Source organism: Myodes glareolus, chromosome 1 (assembly GCF_982192425.1).
Source record: "Myodes glareolus chromosome 1, mMyoGla1.1, whole genome shotgun sequence".
NCBI classification, from domain to species: domain Eukaryota; kingdom Metazoa; phylum Chordata; class Mammalia; order Rodentia; family Cricetidae; genus Myodes; species Myodes glareolus.
Genome location: NC_142026.1, coordinates 45490013 through 45504216, shown reverse-complemented (window position 1 = coordinate 45504216; position 14204 = coordinate 45490013). Strand labels below are relative to the sequence as shown.

At 39.6% G+C, this 14204-nt stretch overlaps 1 protein-coding gene across 6 annotated transcripts in view; it reads right to left on the bottom strand.

Moving 5' to 3' along the window:
- Fer (FER tyrosine kinase) overlaps positions 1-14204 on the bottom strand; it is a 341616-nt gene that overhangs the window by 206535 nt on the left and 120877 nt on the right. For all 6 annotated transcript variants that reach the window (XM_087906023.1, XM_087906015.1, XM_087906014.1 and 3 more), the window contains one exon: positions 4038-4130. In XM_087906023.1, the coding sequence (XP_087762149.1) occupies positions 4038-4130 (93 nt within the window). The remainder of the gene's footprint in view (positions 1-4037; positions 4131-14204) is intronic.

Below are 14204 nucleotides of genomic sequence, written 5' to 3'. Positions count from 1 at the left end.
TGAACACTGGAAACTACATGAGAACAATAACATTCCGCGCATGCTGGTGGTGGGAAGTATATATTATAATACTAATACTGAACTAATAAATCCTTAAACATAGTTATAATATAGTTTTCAAGAAAAATGCCAACAAATGATTCTATATAAAATGTAGCAAATATATTTCACGTTCAAATTCTCATTGAAAGGTTCCCCTCATTCCAAAACAAGGTTTCTCTGTGTCACAGCCCTGACTGTACTGAAACTCAAACTCAAGAGATCTGCCAAGTACTGGGGTTAAAGGTGTGCACTACCACACCCATCTCAAAGGTTCTTAAAATTAAAATAATACCTATGTCAATACTTTTAAAGAGACAGGATTGACTAATTTAAACCTTTTGATCTTTAAACCAAAATGTTTTGGATTAAACAACAATAATTTGGACCAAGACTTATAAGAATCTGATTTTAAATAATGTTTTTTTCAAAGAGTGCTATAATTGTGGGGACACTATATAGATCAGAGGAGTAATATCAGTTCTCACATGATTGTGACATGGAACAACGGGGCTGCTCAGCCACACATTAGACCAAGTCTATATTAAAAAAACCTTGGAGGAAGGGCAATATTCCTGGTATGGTTGGAACAGGTCTCTGTAATTTCAATATGGCTTGAGAGCTTTCTAACTCAGATGAACCATTATGATTGCCAGGAGCTTGAAGAGGTGCAGCTAATACTGCCCAACACCTCTTTCTCTGGCTTCAGAAGCAGGGCCTGGCAAATAGTTCTCAGTGAAAAATGAAAGTCTTGGAAAGATGGAAAAATACTGGATGAGGAGCTGGTCCCAGGCTCTGGGATATAAATGATGTGCTATTTGGCTTCCTTCATATGCTGAAAAAGCACTTACTGGGAGCTGATGTTAAAATGTGACCTTAACCAAACAATAGACAGTGATAGCTGACACATCAGACACAATACATAGTTGAGCCTGGTTCATCTCAGCTACCTACCTCATGTCCTTCCTTCCATCAGGATCCAAATATCCCACTGGAGTGCTTTAAAGTTACCTCCATAATTTAATCATTCATTAAAAAGCACGCAGACTAAAAGCATGTAGACTAATAGCTATGACAGTTAAAAACACTATTATGATAAATTTCATATATAAATGAAATATATATGCTTTATTTTATCTAAAATTAAACTTTAAAAAATTGTCAGATGTAGTGGCACATGCTGTGAATCCCAGCACTAGGGAGGTAAAGCTCTGTGAGTTCAAGGCCATGCTTGTCTACAAAGTGAGTTCCAGGACAGCCATAGCTGTGACACAGAGAAATCCTGTCTTGAAACCCACCACCCCCCTTCAAAAAATAAACAGTGATTCATAATTGCTGATTTCTAAATATTTTAAACAAATATGCTTTCAAATGAAGAAGAATGAACTTAGACCTCCACCCCATGCCACATACAAAATCAACTCCCCTTGTTTCAAGGCATATGTGAAAGTCTGTGAAGGAAACAAGGACGAGTATTTGTCATCATCTTGAGCTGGGCAGTGCTTTTTACATATGACATCAAAGTCACAAAAAGTAATGTGTTCTTCATCAAAACTAAAAGTTGTGTGTGACACTATCAAGAAAGAAAGAAAGAAGGAAGGAAGGAAGGAAGGAAGGAAAGAAGGAAGGAAGGAAGGAAGGAAGGAAGGAAGGAAAGAAAGAAAGAAAGGAAGGAAGGAAGGAAGGAAGGAAGGAAGGAAGGAAGGAAGGAAGGAAGGAAGAAAGAAAGAAAGAAAGAAAGAAAGAAAGAAAGAAAGAAAGAAAGAAAAGACAGACAGAAAGGCAAACTTACAGGCTAAGAAAAAAACATTTGCTTACTATACTATGTGTATAACAAGAAAATGTTTCCCCAAAACAATTTAAAACTCATACAACTCAACATCTACAAAAAACAAGCTTACTGCAGTGGGTACAGTTCACTGACAGAGTGCTTATACAGCACGCAAACCTGGGATCCAGGTTCAGTTCACTGACAGAGTGCCTAGCATGCATACAAACCTGGGATCCAGGTTCAGTTCACTGACAGAGTGCCTAGCATGCTCAAACCTGGGCTTAATCTGCAGACCATCAAAAAAAAAAAATACACACAAAAAAATTTAAGCATGCAAAGATTGTAAATAGAATCATCTCTAAAGAATACATAAATAGCAAATTAGCACATGAAAAATTTATTATTAGTAGTCATTAGAAAAATTAAAATAAAAATGATAATGACAAACCAGTCACTAAAAGCTTGCAATTAAAACAAAACAGTAAAACTAAACAAAACGAGGAAAACAACAAGCATTGATAATTATGTGAAGAAATAGTAAGTTTCAGACATACATTGTTAGAAATGTAAATATCGCTGCCAATGTGGAAAGCAGACTGCTAAAATCTTAAATTTAGAATCCCTGCATGACTCAGTAATTCTACTACTAGGTATATGACAAAGAAAAATGAACTCATAGTCACAAAGAATGAAAAATTTTCACAGTAAAAAGCCACAAAGTAGAGTTTACATATAATGATAAAACTAATGTTTTATCAGATGATGAAGAGACAAAATGGTATAATAAATCTAAGTAATGAAATATAAATCTAAGCAATGAAATAATATTCAATCTTATAAATTAAAGATTGCCACATAGTACATGAATGAACCTTTAAAATATTATAGTAATAGAATGAAACTAAATATATAAAGCCTATTGCTGTATGACCCTTTGCAGGTGAAAGGCCCAGCAAGAGGCCTAGTCATAAGGATATGCGGTACCAGGAGATGAGACAAGTGTGGAAGTGAGGCTATCTTCTAATAGCTGTGGAGCACCCTTATGGGGGACTAACATTCCAGCATCCCGTGGAGCACCCTTACGGGGGGGGGGGGGGGACTAACATTCCAGCATCCTGTGGCGATTAAGGCTGCACAGCATAGTGAAAACACTGAAACCTCCTGCTGTACATATAAAAACAAGAATTTTATGTTCTATTAGGTCTATCACAAGAAAACAAACCACATGCTAATATGGCAAGGGCTTTTCTATAGAAAAGCATTTAACGTAATCAAGAATTTTTAAATATGACTGTCTTTAAATAGTTATTCATTTTGGATTCCCAGGCTTATCATGCGTAACAATCACATACATATTAAAACTCGAGGCCTTGATTAGCCTTATGCTTGAGTGGAGACAATAGATAGCACTTAACACCAGAGAACAGTTCCGAGTGGTTGTTAAGGCATTTCTTGTTAAAGACATAACTCTAGGATGCTCCACCATGACACAGCAAACTGAAATTTCAATGATTAATCTACCAAAGAGATTACTTTTATTACTAAATTTTCTTCATAATGGAAATACAAACTAATGCATTTTAAGAACCCACACACAGTAATAATAGCTATTATAAAAGTGCTGTTGCCCTAGATGCCTGTTTACACTATTCCTCTAGTGAGGTTCCAAACACATGAAAAGCCCCATCATTATATACATGCAGTATAAGAAATCTCTAACATGCTGGTCCCTTTCATTCATGCTGATCCTAGCAATTTCAGTTAGCATATCCCAGCAAGGCCTCACATCATCTCACATCTCCATTAGAAGTTAGAATGGTATACTTTGAAAGAACCTTCACACAGCCTCCATCACACTGTGCTGTGGAACCTGTTCTGTTTTTACCAACATTTCCTGTAGCTATTATCCTACTATGTCTAGTAAAATACATCAGTGGACTATGTATAGAAAATGTATATATAAATGACTTAATACTACCCAGTTTCCAGCATCCAATGGAGGCCTCAGAATGTCCACAAGCAGTAAGGGAGGTCCATTACAAAAAAGCTTTTTCTGGTTTTGCTATAAAAATTTTATTCAGGGTTATACTATATGCAAATGTAAACAGAGTCCAGTGCACAGAGAAAGTTGAATCTGATGTAATTTTCCTGTGTGTGAGCACAAACATATAACCCTGAAAGAAGCAAGACAGTGATCACTGGGGGACACACAGTCAATCCTACTTACTGTTGATGAGCCCAGTACCGATTTTGGAGACCTAATTATTCCAGCAATTGAATGACGAATAGATTCAAATTTGGATAGCCTCTCCTTTCGTTCCTAAAAGGGGTAAGAAGCAGCTATTAGCGGTAGCCATTAGCGGTAGCAAACCATTGAATGTTTACATTTTAACATTTAGGTATTATTTTATAGTTTAGTTTTCTAACTATGTCAAATATAAACTTCCTGGCATAACCAACACATGTAAAATTATAGCATTTTGCTCTTCTGGTCTCTCATTAAATGTCTTGATTTGGAAAAAGAACTATATAAATAATTTAATTGTGAATCCTGTGTAAGCCAAGTTAAGTCTCCATAAACCTCACTGATCGTGAGGGTCATGAAGGCAGTGACCAAGGGAGGGAGACCAGGTACACAGTTAGGAAGAGGTAGCAGAACCCTCTCAGCAGCCAGTCAGCCTGCACTTCTCCCTCCAGGTGTATTTCTGAATATTACATATCACAACAGAGAAACACTTTCTAAATCTTCAAATATTCGGATCTACTTTACCACTGCAAATGAATGGAGAGTACAGAAAATGAGACTTAAAAGAAGAAGGGAAAAAGGAGGTATAGAGAAGAAGGGTTGGAAAGAGGAAGAACTGGCCTGTAGCCCAGGACTGAGCCACATTCCAGCTGCTGGCCAGCAGCAGACAGAGAACAAGAGCACTGGCCATAGGGTGCAGCATCTCTACGGTTTCCTACCAGCAGGGAAGCTCAGTGCCCACTCCCTATGTGTTCCCAGAATCCACTATTAGTTTCTAAACCTCAGTGTGTCCCTGTCAACCTGCCCACTCCTACTGTTTCTACTTCTTCTAAGAGCAGCAAGAAAACAGTTCTAACTGGCGTACAAGCATATGAACATCAATCACTGGAAACAACTTAGCATAATCTTCTAATAGAACAGGCAATTTCTCCTTTTTCAACATTACTGTACTAACTTAGGATTTTATATAAATCACTATTTGTAGATCAATTTGACCACATATAAAACTAAAAAAAAAAATCTTGCTTAGACTTACAAGGGAATAGAAGTTGGTACTTTGAACATATGCATATTTAATATACTTTTAGAGAAATACATCATTCCCACTGTACAAATGATGATCCCTTGGGAATGTGGGGAGTTGTTCGGTAGCCTTAACCCAACCATGAGATACACATTAAATATATATATATATAGAGAGAGAGAGATGCTAGAAAGTCTGAGAGAAAGAGCACTGAAAAACAAGACTATAGTGACCTTTGGCAAAGCATGCCCGCCCTCCTCATACTCAAATTGTTTGTATGTGTATGACTTGTTAACTCTTAAATCTATTTTTGATGCTTCAGAAGTCTGCAGAAGTAAAACTGATTTAAAAAGAAAAAAGAAACAAAAAAGAAACCACATAGTCAGGACATAAGGCAGGGTACTGGTGAGCCAAGAAGGCATGCTGTGTGCAGGAATGAGCAGAGCACAGGCGCTGGGGAGCACTGCAGAGGCTGGGCCTTCCACTCCCCAGAGAAACCCGCGCTTCCTCCCCTTCCTTTCTGGATCTGCTCTGAGTAGCTGGAGAAGGCACCTAGTCGCTGCAGCCACTGACAGAAAGATGACATGAAAGTGCTAACGTCACCTGTATGGCGGTGACAGCGGCACAGGAAAGCAGCGGGCACTTCTACTGCGCCTGCGCACGTTTCCTCTGGGCAGCTTTCTTCAGCTGCATACTAGAGGAAGCGTTATTCCAGTATGAGAGTACTCACAAGACACAACTGAAAACTGCACAGAGAAAGCAGAACCCAAAACTATAATTTTCTTCAAATAAAGGTTAAAAAAAAATTCAGGGGAGAATTTTAAGTATGAAAAGCATTCTCAGTATATGAAATGACTAAACGTATTCATGTGGTAAACTGGAACGCCCACAGCATAACTGGGCATCCCACCCTAGAAAAGGAAGCCTTTCATTGAAACTCTGCAACATTTCCTCAAGAGGGTAATATTAGAATTATACCACAGTTTAGAACTGCATGAAAAATTAAAACAGGTGTGAGAAGAAACTGACTTCCAAGCCCACTTTCCTGACATTAAGTCACAAAGTACAAGAGCACACTGGCAAATACAGACTTTCTAAAATTTAAAGGCACTATTTAGATAGACTGATCTGAAAATATATCAGTAATCACAGTAATACTATCTTATGATTTAAGGATGAGTAATCAAAATGCAAATAGGATTTACAAAGTATCCTAGCCAGTTACTGCTTACTGGGTGCCCATATTTCTAAGAGTAAAACATCAAATTTGTTTGCCATGTCTTGTCTATGTAATATTCAATATCAGCTTTAAATTACAGTCTACCTAATAACACATCAGACTGTCCTGAATTTGACAGCTGATTTTCATAGGCAAGAATTAAATGACTATCTAAAAGACAATAAATATGGAACGCTGTCTTCATTTCCGGTAGCTAGAGTGAAGCGTGCCTGCGCCAGGCTGCTGGTGGAGGCAGCGAGTTCATCCACCACCAGTGAACACAAGATATGGAGTTTGCACAGGGGCAGATCATCTGGCAAAGAGACAGCTCCTCCCAGTGGAGGGAGGCAGGGAAACAGGAGAGCACAAGACAGCGCCTCATGTTACCAAGATTCTGATGAGAAAATAACAGCCTTGACAGCCAAGTTCCACATGCAGAATGAGTTTCACACCTCGTTTAAGAATAGTTTTTAATAGTGTGAAATAAAATAAGTAAATTAATCAGATCTTGATGAGACACCCCCTCCCTCTCCTCCCACCCACCCTGGTTTCACTGTTGACTTTATGTCAAAGAATTAAAAGACTACTTATAGAAATTAAAGCTAAGAAGTTACCTTTTAAATCAATCACGAGAGAAACAATGCCTAACTACATCTATAAATCTATATGCATACACATATAAAACTAGACCATTTCACATTAACCATAAAAGTATCTGTTATCACCCATTATTGATATCTTCAGCCTCTATAGGAAACAACACCTAAAGCTTAGTCTTAACTTTCTGGGTTTCATGTGACTCAAGTTCTGCAGCAGGAGTGTCCTCTGTGGCCTGCTGCAGCGTGAGCATACACACAAAGGGCAAGAATCACGGACTGGCAGAAACCAGAGGCCACTCCAAACGGCTACCTTGTTGCTGCAGAGAGAGATGACAGCACTCACTAAACCACACAGCGGTTCTCAAGCAAGGCCCTCGGAGAAGGGCTATGGTGGGAAACTGGAAGAGACATAAGACTGTACATCAGGCCAAATGACTAGGCTGTTCTCAGCCTCCCCAGCAGTTGGAGGAAGGCTCAAGACTAGAAAACTCCTGCTACTGAGGCCTCTGCCTGTGACTGTGAAGGACTGCATGGTCCAATACAGTGCAAGAGTATCAGCGCCAGGCACTGCCCGCAAAGGCCAGTCCTATTCCGCACCCAGAGGCCCTCACACAGGTGCTGTCCACGAAGGTCAGTCCTATTCTTTGCCCAGGGGCCCTCACACAGGCATGAGGGGAGGAGTCAACTTTCAAAGTGGCTATGGGGATACATTTTTGTTTATAATGTGTCATTAAAACAGTAACTCAATGCTATTTCTGGCAGACTTCTGTAAATGAGCCCAATCTCATGACATTCTTTGAAGAAACAACCTGCCCTAGAGGAACAGTCAAACCTGGAGCCTGAAGAATCAAGAAAAAGATGACAGCCACACTCAGAACGCTAGGCTGAGAGCCAAAATTCTTAGGGACTTCTTAAGCAAAGTCGGCATGGAATTTGAAGGGATGGTGCTGAGAAATACCTGCGAGGACATTACACCACAGAGAAGATTGCCCAAGAAAGTCAATGCTGACGATGACCATAAGGTACAGGAAATACCTTAAATATCAGCAAATCCCTTTTGAAAAGGAATGCACTTACGCATAAGCAAATGACTTGATCTTTTAAAAGGAATACACTTACACATAAACAAATAACTCCATCTTATGCAGATGTTGATTTTCCTTGGAAGAATGAAAAATAGATGATTTTGTTTCAACAGGGTTTAGAATTTAAGTATTAAAAGTTTCAGGATGACTTGTTTGACAATTGCTTCACACTGAAGGGGCTGAGGCACTCAGTGCCCAGTCACCAAGTTGAAAATGCCATATCATCCTCTGATGTTTGCATATTAAGGATATTTATTAAAAGAAACACAGCCAGCTTGATAAAGTCAAGTATCTTTATACCCACCAAAACCTAAATTAAGCCACAAATGTACAAAGGGAAAGTGTGATGATTTTAAAAAGACATCATTGTAAAGTAGCGATGCTCGGGGCACTGAAAGCTAAGCTGTAAAATGTTAAAATTATTTTTCTTACTTTCTTAGTCTAAGGCAGCTGCAGAAGATGATGCCCCTGGGTAAGCCAGGCTCTAACAGGCTCCCCTCCTACTTATCACCCAGACACAGGTCAGGCTCTCCAGTGCTTTTCCTAAACGTGTAACCAAAATCCCTAATAATACTTCTCCTCCTCCTCTTCTTCTCCTTCTGACTATTATATTTAGAGCAAATTTAGATACACAGTAAGGTAGACATATTGCTCGCAGACTCCCCACATCAACTGACTTAGGCCAGGGTGACACAGCACAGTCACTCAGAGTTCACGGTTGGGATGAGGTGAGCTCTCCTCCGGGATACTCTGAGTTTTCAGCACTGCAGGATCAAACAGGAATGTCACCGCCCGAAACTCTGTGCTTGGCACATTCACTCCTCCTCCCCAGGGCACCATGTGGAAACACGACCCACAAGTGTGAGGTGCTACATTTCCACCCCTTCTTGAGGAACACCTCCCTGGTCCCATGGCTCAAGTGCTGAGGGGCTCTGCTGTGTGTGTGTGTGTGTGTGTGTGTGTGTGTGTGTGTGTGTATGACTTAATGTCTAGATTCAGTGAAACTAATCAAGGAAGGGCATAATAAAACATAAAATTCTTCTACTTTCCTTAAAGGATCATTGAAACAAGAAACACAAGTACCCAGAGTAGCCATGTTGTGTGAGCCATATGTGTAATCAAGCACTTTATCAACATCACCTACTCTCTAGGATTACCCACTTAACAAACTGTTCCCATCAGGTTAGAATAACCTCATCAAAAAGAATTGAAGAAAAAGCTGAAATAAAAAGTTTGTGGGGGCAATACAAGACAGGGTTTCTCTGTGTCCTGGAACTCTACAGAGCAGGCTGGTCTCGAACTCACAAAGATCCACCTGCCTCTGCTTCCTGAGTGCTGGGATTAAAAGTGTGCGCCACCACTGCCAAGATGAAATAAAAATTTTAAATTAAAGATCATCTGATGTTTCTTCCCTAGTTCTATAATGAACTATAATACGAAAAAAACAGTATTATATACTTACTCACCTGTGAAGAGTGAAGGAAGGAATAGAAGAAGGGTGAGATGGAGAGAGGAAGTGAGGGACAGAGACAGAACTGAGTCTGCAACCTGAAGCTGCTGGAACACAGCAGCCAAGACTTCAGCTCCAGCATTAGACCATCTGGTAGAAATCAGACCATCTGATGGTCGCAAGCACTGCTCTACTTTTCCACTCTTTCCTCCTGCTCCAGTCTGCTCCATGCCTCCATCAGCATGCCTTGTCTCCCCCATCTTTCCTTCTGTGTCTGGTTTATTATTAACAAGCTCATCTAATGAATCCCACTTCTAATGTACTTTTCCAGCAATGCTATTTTTATAGCAGCATATTGCTGCTGAAATGCTCAATCTTTTCACACCATTGTCCATCCTTTGTACTGGATCCCTTGGTCTTTTTGTAACAGCTACACCGGACATACCATCTGGTCATTTCACTATCTGGGTCATCTCTTGTCTGTCTATGTTATAAATAATGAGTTACAAGTCTTTTAAGCATGTCATATATTCTTCCATTATATGCCAGAAAACTTGTATAAAAGAAAAGGAGTCTGAATTTCTTAGAGAAAAGAGCACATCTATTTACTGCTCTTGCTATCAAACTTCTAAAGACAGTAATGGTTACTAAGCAGGACCTGGACTGGTTATAATTTCAGCGTGAATACCAGCCCCTTATTCACATCACAGCCACCTTTCAGACTCAAGTACCGACTGGGCCAGGGGTCACAGCCCCATGTGTTACAAAGCTCACAAGTTCAAATAAACCCTTTCTTCTATAACTTGCCTTGGTGGTGTTTTATCAAAGCAACAGAAAACAACATATCTTGCCTCAAAAAAGACAGAGAAGGAAAAAGAGGAAAAGAAGAGGTGAGGGAAAGCAGGGAAGGGAAGAGGGGGCACTGGGTAGATACTATTGTCCCACTCTGATCTGTCATGTGAGCCTAAACACTGTCAAGACAAGTTTGTGCAAACCTCATTGGGAGCCATGTGCTCATGCAGCTCCACGCAGGACGGCAGTACTCTATCAAAGACTTCCCCTTGCTGAACAGGCCCACAGAGATTTCTTCCTTTGCTCAGCTCTCTGATGGATTGTTAAAAGCTATTAGTCAGTAGCCCACTGCCCTATTTTTCTTATTAGGAAATCACCAGTGGTCTCGGAAGCTTTCTATATCCAATTACATTTGCATTTTCAAAAGAGAAGTCATCTATCAGTCACCATCTCACTCCCATTATGTATGAAACAAAGCAAGAATTATACTCAGGGTGTTCATGAAGGCAGACACTAAAAAGCATTAATTTATCAAATACAGTCTTCATTTTGAGGACACATAGCCAAGGGTACAGACTATATTCCTCAACTGATAATGTAAAGGATTAAAGGCCAAGCAGGCACAGGGCATATTCATGTAATCCCAGATCTAGGGACACGGGAGCACAAGGATGAAGAGTTGGATGCCAGCCTGGGTGCCTAATAAGACCTTTATTTTTAAGAAAGATAAAATGCCAAACATCTCATAAATTTTGGTTTCTGTTCGTTTGTGTTTTTCCCCCTTTGCTAACTGCTTTTGGGAGTAGGAAGAGTCTCTCTCTTGGCATTGTGTTTATTGCAGAGGCTCCACAAGGACACTGTGAAGACTACTAAGTACATGTCTTATTTTTGTAAAGGTTTAAGTTTCCAGCTTTATCACAATGTCTCCTGGGTGCATTTTCTGCTTAGTATTCTGCTACAGCCCAGGCACCAATAATCCTCTTACCACTCAGAATTCCTTCCTGCTGCCTCCAACTAACAATGGGGAACATTTGCAACTTCAATGCTGCAGTCAAAATTGCAGTCAATAGAACAGAATCAGAAAAGGTAAGACATAAAAGAAAATCCTAAGACAATAAAAACAAAATATAATAATAATAAATTTTAAATAAAGAAAGGTAGTTGGTTTATCCCCCTTGACATTATCAGTTAATAATTTCCAACCAGGACACATAGTTTAAAAAGAACTCAAAAGAACTCCCATCCCCAACCAAGAAGCTATCTCCAACTTACAATTACTTGCAATGGAGAAAATAAGTATTTTCTAATGGAGTTTTACTGGGCATATAAACCACACTTAAGAGCAGGCCCAGCAGTAGATGGCCAACACAAAAAGAACTCAGCGGTGTTTCTGTAGATATTTTTTGCTTTGTTTGTGCTTTTTAAAATCTTCATCGTTTGCTTGTATATTATTGTTTCCATTTTTGTGTTTCCATAGATGTGTGCATGTATCTGTGTGCATACATGAGCATCTAAGTATTTCTTGCACCTTTTATTTTTTTTAATTCTGGTTTGTTTGTTTTTTATTTGCTGACTTGTTTTCTAAAGAAAGAGAAAGAAGGCTTAGAGTTGGATGGGTGGGAGGTGGTAGGACCTGGAAGGAATGAAGAAGGGAAACTGATCAGAATATATTGTATGGAAAGAACACTGTGAGTAAAACAGCTGCAGCCGGGAGCTGGAGAGATGACTTTGAGAAAGAAGGAGAGAACTTGGTCAAGCTCGGAAAGCTCATCTCCCCTAACCCGCCTAAGAAACCTGGTCACACTCTGGGACAGGTTCACCTCCTGCCTGAGAACCTAGGAATCAATTCAGCACAACAGAAAGAAGAGCTCACAAACAAAATCAGAACAATTCTTGATGGCACAGTTGGAACTTCTGCATATCTTCAGATATAAAGGTAGATGAACTCTTTTATGACTAACCTGACTTAGGTTAATTAATTACATTAATACAAGACTACTAACCCAGCATGCTTCCTTGGAATGTGCAATTGTAATTACAGAGTTCCAATAAGCAATTACAAATGTGTATTCTCATGTTCACTGAAGCACTATTCAAAATGCCAACAATCAATCTAAGCGTCCACAATGGATGAGTGGATGGGGAAAATGTGTATGTCCACAGTGTAATAAGTACTATCCAGCCTTAGAGGAAAAACTCAAGTCTGGAGACGGCTCAGTGGGTACAGGGGCTTGCTACACAAACAGGAGGCCCTGACTTCAGTTGCCCAGATCACACATAAAGAGCCAGGTGTGACAACCTAGCAACTCTGCCTGTAATCTCCGGACTGGCAGAAGCAGAGTCAGGAAGGGCTGGAGCAGTGCTGGCCAAGCAGCCTAGCAAAATTGGCAAGGGGTTCAAAACCACCAAAGGTGGCAGTGAGGCACATGACAAGGCACCCGACATCAGCTACAGATGTATTTTCCACACACAAGTCTCAATATTTTCTAAAAATTTTGTTCCAATTCCTTGAGTGAAGACTTTTAGACAATCTAAAATTCAATTGAAATGTCTTTTTCAAAAAGAAATGCAATGCCCCCAAAGAAATGTTTCCTTACTTGTTCTAAGAGCAATGCAAAGATGAAATGACTAATTACCAGCAATACTGCATGAGCTGGCGAACTCTGGAGGAACGGGAATGATGCTCGGCTCAAGGAACAAGCGCTGTCACAAGTCCTTACTTCTGCAAGTGTAAGTGAGTACTCGCTTCCTTACCTTGCTTCTGAGCACCGCAGCACAGAGACAACCATATAAGCAAACAGAGATGGGTGGGGTCCATCAAAACTTTATTTAGGGACATGGAAACCTGATTGTCATAATTTTTACATGTCACAATATATTTTTTCTTTTGATTTTTACAAACATAAAATATAGAAACAATTTGTGACAGGTAGTCACCGCATACAGGTCAGGTCTGGTATACAAGCCATGATATTCTACCAGTGATGTGTCATTTAAGTTATATAATCTGACACAGAGACTGTATTAAGAAAGACTAACAAGAAGATTTAGAACTTAGAGTAAGGTTCACATTCCCAGCCTACCACTTCCACTTCCAAACTATATAACTCTGGCCAAGTTGTCCATCCCCTGTCTGTACCAGTTTTCTTTTGTGTAATCTAGGAATCATACTAGCGATTATTAGGAAGGTAGGGTATTGCCAAACAAGACTGTTGTAAGGTTCAAATATGATACACAAAGGAATTAGTAACACTCTGGGCAACAAATAACTAGCAAACCCTATCTGAATATGAATAACTACTGTTCTACTAATGTCATAATCAAAACACAAGAAAAATTTCATCAGTTGAAAGTATCAATTATTGCATGTAAAAACCACCTATGTCCAACTTACCATAAACAGGATTTAAAAATAAGATAGTAAACAAAGTTGGTTTAGTGTAATATTGCAGGCCTGAAATTCTGATATGTTTACAGTCCACCTCTGAATTATAGCCAAAGCCAGGATTAGAATATATATCCTTATATATGGACATATACATGCATACACACACATACATACATACACACACAAGGGGTCTAAAATCCCATCGTCTACTTTATTATCAAAGCAATGATGTGGGCACCTATAAACCAAACTGCAAACACAATTTCTTCCTGAATGATGGAGGATAAATGTGAAACACACAAACAACAAAATTAAGGGTAAAAAAAAAAATGGCACTGAGGCTGAAGTTAAAGGTAGGCTGCTGAGTGCCAGGCAATTACGATGGTGCCAGGAGAGGTGCAGCACCCAGAAGGCTGAGGCAGGAGAGTGAGTTTGAGGTCATACTTGAGTACATAGAAAGCTCACAGCCAGCCCGAGAAACAAGAAGTCCTGTCTCAAAGAAAGATAAGTAAGCTGTCTACACACAAGACCTTTGGTAAAACATTTAATATTCCTGGGGCTCCTGGGATAAACAATTATAAAATACCTCATA